At 52.8% G+C, this 5,070-nt stretch overlaps 1 protein-coding gene across 1 annotated transcript; it reads left to right on the forward strand.

The window, feature by feature from the left end:
- Nucleotides 1-3,441: 3,441 nt before the first annotated feature.
- Nucleotides 3,442-5,070, forward strand: BSX (brain specific homeobox). Its single transcript, XM_042832214.1, has 3 exons — nt 3,442-3,712; nt 4,501-4,697; nt 4,834-5,070. Exons 1-3 carry the CDS (start codon nt 3,442-3,444, stop codon nt 5,068-5,070), a joined length of 705 nt encoding a protein of 234 aa, XP_042688148.1.

A 5,070-nucleotide genomic window follows, 5' to 3' on the forward strand; every position in this document is an offset into this window, starting at 1 on the left:
TGTCATTTCTCTTCTTGTCCCTGCAATTCTGGGAGTTACTGGGGGTGACAGAAGCCTCAGCTGCTTCTCATCACTGTCACCTTGCACCAGCAGCCCCGTGCTGCTTTCCTAAAGCTGCAGCCCTGAAATCACCACGATGTTGGAGAGCTGCAGAGGAGAGCAGGCTGGGATGAAGGTTGGCTCTGTGTGGCTGCAGCCACATTGTCCCAAGGCCTGTGCAGAGGCTCTCAGGATGGGGAGGAACACCTTCCATTAGGCCACGCTTTGTGTTCAAAGCCCTCTCTGCATGTTACGTCTGTAGTTGCTCAAACTGAGCTCTTCAGACCTCTTCCCTGCAGCCAGGCTCCCGTTTTGAGCATATCAAGGCAGCCTGTTTTTAATTTAACCTTTCCTTTTTGAGTGGATTTGTCTTGAAAGTCATGAAAAGGCCGGGCTCCCAAGCTGCTCTGCCTCTTCAAGAGCTGCAGGAAGGTGTGTGTTTTTTTTAAGCTGCACCAAATTTATCCCTAATGCAGCTTACCAAAATAAAGCCAACATCAGCGCTGCTACGGCAGCCTTTCCAATGACCCCTTAGGTCAAATAAATGTATGTTTCCTATGCAAAATTTCCCCACGACACCTTCAAATGATCTGAAGAGTTCAAATAACGGCAATTGACATTTGTGTAGGCACAGCCCTTGAGTGCAACATAATAAATCGTGTGTGTTTGTATACATGTACTGGGGAGTGGGAGGGGGGGAGTATGTGTATCACTACTGGAATGGCATGAAACTCTTTAACCCTGCAGAAATAGTTTTATTTGATTGCAGAGACAACAAACCAGCTCCACAGCAGCACGGACATTTGCTCTCGCAGAGCTGTGCCTCTGGAGGAGATGTGAATTATTTCAGGTTGCAGGCTGGGATGCTGCACACACCTCACGGTGCTTGAGGGGATGTGAGGATGAAGCACTGAGAAGCAACCCTGGTCTGTACCCCCATGGAAAGGGAAGCAGGCAGTGAGCAAAGCAGGGCTAAGCGGGATTCTGGGGCCGCTCCCAGGGCTGGGGATGTTGGTCTGGGAAAACCCTGCTGTGGGGAACTGTAAAAATGGATCCAAATGGGGAAAAAACAGGAGCAAAGAGGCCACCTTGCCACCAGTGGCTGCTGAGGGTGTGAGGTACATCTGGCATAGAAAATCACAGAAGAGTTAATGTGAAAATCCCAGATGGTTGAGAATGCAGTGCATAGAAGTTCCGTTCTCTGGGGTCACTTTCTCTGGGAGAGGTTTCCCACAGACAGACACTGCTGCCTCTGCTTTTGGTTTTGGAGTTAGGCCCAGAGGGAGGTGAAATCTGGGACCCGATCTGGCCCAAGTTCCACACTTTAATCTTCCAGATCTTCTTTAGAAATAATAATAAATCCACACAAACATCACTGAAGAGCAAAGCCCCAACCATTGCGGAGAAGCAATCCCAGCTTATGAAACGGGCAGGCAAGCAGCTTACCCACCCCTGGCTGTGCTCCCTGCACCAACTTGGCCATGTGGCCCCTTTCCATCCTGCTAGTAATGTATTTCCTTACTCAATTGCTCCTCAGAGAAACTTGTCAACCAGTTGTATTTTAAACTCTCCAGCTGAAACCCGGGCCTGATGTGGGGATGGGCAATGGAAGAGATGCTGCAGCACAATTTTGATTTTATTTCCCCACCCCGTGGTGGGAGGAGTTCAGCTTTCAGCTCAGCCCCCTCCCGGCACTGTTGCAGGCACCTATATATATGTGTGTGTATATGCATATAAATGTGCATAAATATCTCACAAGTGTGTGAAGAGAGCACTGTGCTTTGCTGTGCACACATAGCACAACGTGTGCATGTGACTGCCTGCCTGCACTGACCTTAAAGCAGAAATCCCACCTATAGATGCAGCATGCAGCACGCAGACCCTCCGGCAGCCCCACGTGTGAGCTTTGGCCAAACGCATCCAACCGATGCTGCGTCCATACGGAATCACAGAACGATTCCTTTTAGAAGGGACGTTTAAATCAGATCCAGCTCAATTTTAACTGCTTTCACGGCATTCTAAGCGCTGTTTTCTTAAAGAAAAGCAGTGGGTCGGGGCCGGGGGCCGCCCGCACCCCGCACTGCCGTCCCTGCGCCCAGCCCCGCATCCTCGCACTTCCACCCAGCGGCCGCGGAGCGGAGACGGCAGAGCTGGAAAAGTCGGGCGCTCCGAACTGCAGCCTCGTTGTCACCCGACGGTCGCCTTTTCTATTCTTTTAAAGGTTTTTCTGTTTTTTTTCTTTTTTAGAATTTTTTTTCCCCTCATCTATTTACCGTTTACCAGCTCATCCATATGGAAGACGTGGCTTACACTTCCTGGAGAACTGTACTTTTAGGACTAATTGATTCTGGTAATTAATTTGTTCTACCTGCTGGATCAGATGGAAACGCTGTCCGTGTGCCCAAGGATTAGCACTTGCCTTTCTAACATCTTTCTTAATTATCTAATAGCATGGGTTGTGCGAATTCTGGCTCTATTAGAACACTTTTACTATTAACGGTAGTGATTGGAATTGTGATGACAACTCGATTTCAACAAATTAGAGCTTAAAATCAGGAGATGAAGGAGAAGTGCCTTCTTTTAATTTCCCCGAGTTTAACATCAATAATTAGAGCAATTTTCTGAGATGCGAAGCGAAATTATCTCGGCTATGATGTGGTGTATCACCCTCATTTTAGCAAATTGACTCCGGGGAAATGAATGTTACAGATTAGGGGGGGTGGGGGGGAACACAAACAGAGGCCACACAGGGGGGGGGCTGGGGAGGGTTGGATGTTGGCAGAACACGGAGTGGGGAATGGATGGGAACAAAACCCGCTGGGGTAACAAGTGGAACAACACACGTTGTGTGCGTGGGGACCGGTTAGGAGCGGAGCAGGGCACAGGTCGGGAAAGCGCAACTCATTTCTTATTCTTTTTTTTTTTTCCCCTTAAGTTTTGGCGCTTCAAGACAAACGGAGAACAAAACCAAAAGCTTTCGGAAGCCGCCCCCGGCCCGGCGCTGGGGAAGGGGCTGATGAGGGTGGGGGAAAAGTGCTCGGAAGCGGAGCCGTTCCGCGTTTCTTCCGCGCCGCCCCCGCCCGCCCGTTTCGCCATTGGCTCTCGGAGCGCTGCCGGCCCCGCGCCTCAAAGCCGCGCATCGCCCCGCGCATCCCGCAGCTCCGCGTCCCCCGGCTCTCCCCGTTTTCCCTTCTGTCTGGGAGATTCGGGTTTTTTTTTTATGTCCCTTCTTATTGTTAATATCGCTTTATTATTATTATTATTTATCGTTCCTCTTATTTATCGTTCCTCTTATTTCCCTTTCCATCTCCTCTCCCGGGACGCGCAGCCGGCCGTTCTTTCTCCTCCGGCCCCCAGCCCCGCTCTCTCCGTTCCCCGCAATCCGACGCGGGGCTCTCCGAGATGAACCTCAACTTCACCTCGCCGGTTCACCCGGTCCCCGCGCCCCGACCCACCTCCTTCTTCATCGAGGACATCCTGCTGCACAAGCCCAAGCCCCTGCGGGAGGTTCCAGCCGAGCACTTCGCCGGCTCCTTGGCCTCCCGCGTCCCGCTCTTGGACTATGGCTACCCCCTGATGCCCGCCCCGACGCTGCTGGCTCCACACCCGCACCCGGCCCTGCACAAACCGGAGCACCATCACCACCACCACCCCTACTTCCTCACCACCTCGGGTAAGTGCGGGGCTTTGAGGGTGCAGCCCGAAACGGAGAAAGGCTCCTCAGCCTCGCGCAGGGTGTGGGTTTGCGTTTTGGGGCTTCAGGTCCCTGCCTTGCCGAGCCCTCGGCTTCATCAGAGGGGATCGGATATCTCAACCAGCCGAGATTTTGAGCCCAGCGACCCCAGGCTTTCCCTCTCCCCTTCTGCCCGTTTATTTCGTTTTGAACTCTTTTTATATTACGGTTCTGGAATGGGACCGGGCTTCACTTTTCCACGTCCATCAGCAGCGCTGGGGCCGTGCCGGACCGTCCCGGGGCGGGGGGAGACGTCGCGCCCGTCCGTCCCCACGAACCCTTCCCAGGGCCGCTTCCTCCAAAGTTTCTCCTCTGGAGGCCGAAGTTTCTCTTCTTGTGGCCGCTCTCCCACTGCCTTCACTTCCCTCGGCTTTTCTCCCGTCTCTTGGGTGCATTTCGTTGGCTTTAATTGCTCTGAGGGTGATCGCTCCGTTTCTGAGGTTGGCTGAACCGCACCTGCTGGGGAGGGTTTGGATAGGGTGTTTTCAGAGAGATGAAAAAAAAAAAAAATAATAGAAATGAATAAAATAGAAATAAAGCAAAATAAAAAGAAAACAAAATAAAAATAAAGATTTCGAAAACGAAAAGAACAAAACAAAACAAAAAAAAAAAACCAAAACGACCCATATATATCCAGGGGGGCAACGGCACTGGGAAAGCTCACGCAGAGCCGCTGCTGCCCGGCTCCGGTTGGCCGCAGCCCGGCTCCCCGCCGTGTGTCCCCGCAGGAGTGCCGGTGCCGGCTCTGTTCCCGCACCACGCTCACGCCGAGCTGCCCGGCAAGCACTGCCGCCGTCGCAAAGCCCGCACCGTCTTCTCCGACTCGCAGCTCTCCGGTTTGGAGAAACGCTTCGAGATCCAGCGTTATCTCTCCACGCCAGAACGGGTGGAGTTGGCCACGGCGCTCAGCCTCTCCGAGACGCAGGTACGGGGCCGCCGGGCTCCGTGCAGCCTCCTCCTCTTTGCTGTACCTTTTTCTTTCCCGATTTTTCTTTTCTTCTTTTCACATTTTTCTTGATTCTTTTCTTTTTCTTTTTTTTTTTTTTTTCTTTCTCCTCCAGGTGAAAACCTGGTTCCAGAACCGGCGGATGAAACACAAAAAACAGCTGCGGAAAAGCCAGGACGACCCAAAACACGAGGAGAACCGCGAGCAAAGCTCCCCCGAGCCGGAGCTTCCCGAGCCGGCCGCAGCTGAGCCCCGAAAAGTCCCCCCCGGCTCCTTCCTGCTGCAGGACCCCGAGGACGAGGTGGACATCCTGGAGGACGGGGATATTCTCGCCGCCCCGCACCGCCTTTAG

Source organism: Centrocercus urophasianus, unplaced genomic scaffold, assembly GCF_019232065.1.
Source record: "Centrocercus urophasianus isolate 14NV4802_14NV808 unplaced genomic scaffold, USGS_Curo_1.0 seq_37, whole genome shotgun sequence".
In the NCBI taxonomy this organism is placed as follows: domain Eukaryota; kingdom Metazoa; phylum Chordata; class Aves; order Galliformes; family Phasianidae; genus Centrocercus; species Centrocercus urophasianus.

Coding starts and splice junctions, on each gene's coding strand:
- BSX (XM_042832214.1), top strand. CDS start 3,442: ATGAACCTCAACTTCACCTCGCCGGTTCACCCGGTCCCCGCGCCCCGA. Junction 3,713..4,500: donor CTACTTCCTCACCACCTCGG/GTAAGTGCGGGG, acceptor GTGTCCCCGCAG/GAGTGCCGGTGCCGGCTCTG. Junction 4,698..4,833: donor TCAGCCTCTCCGAGACGCAG/GTACGGGGCCGC, acceptor TTTCTCCTCCAG/GTGAAAACCTGGTTCCAGAA.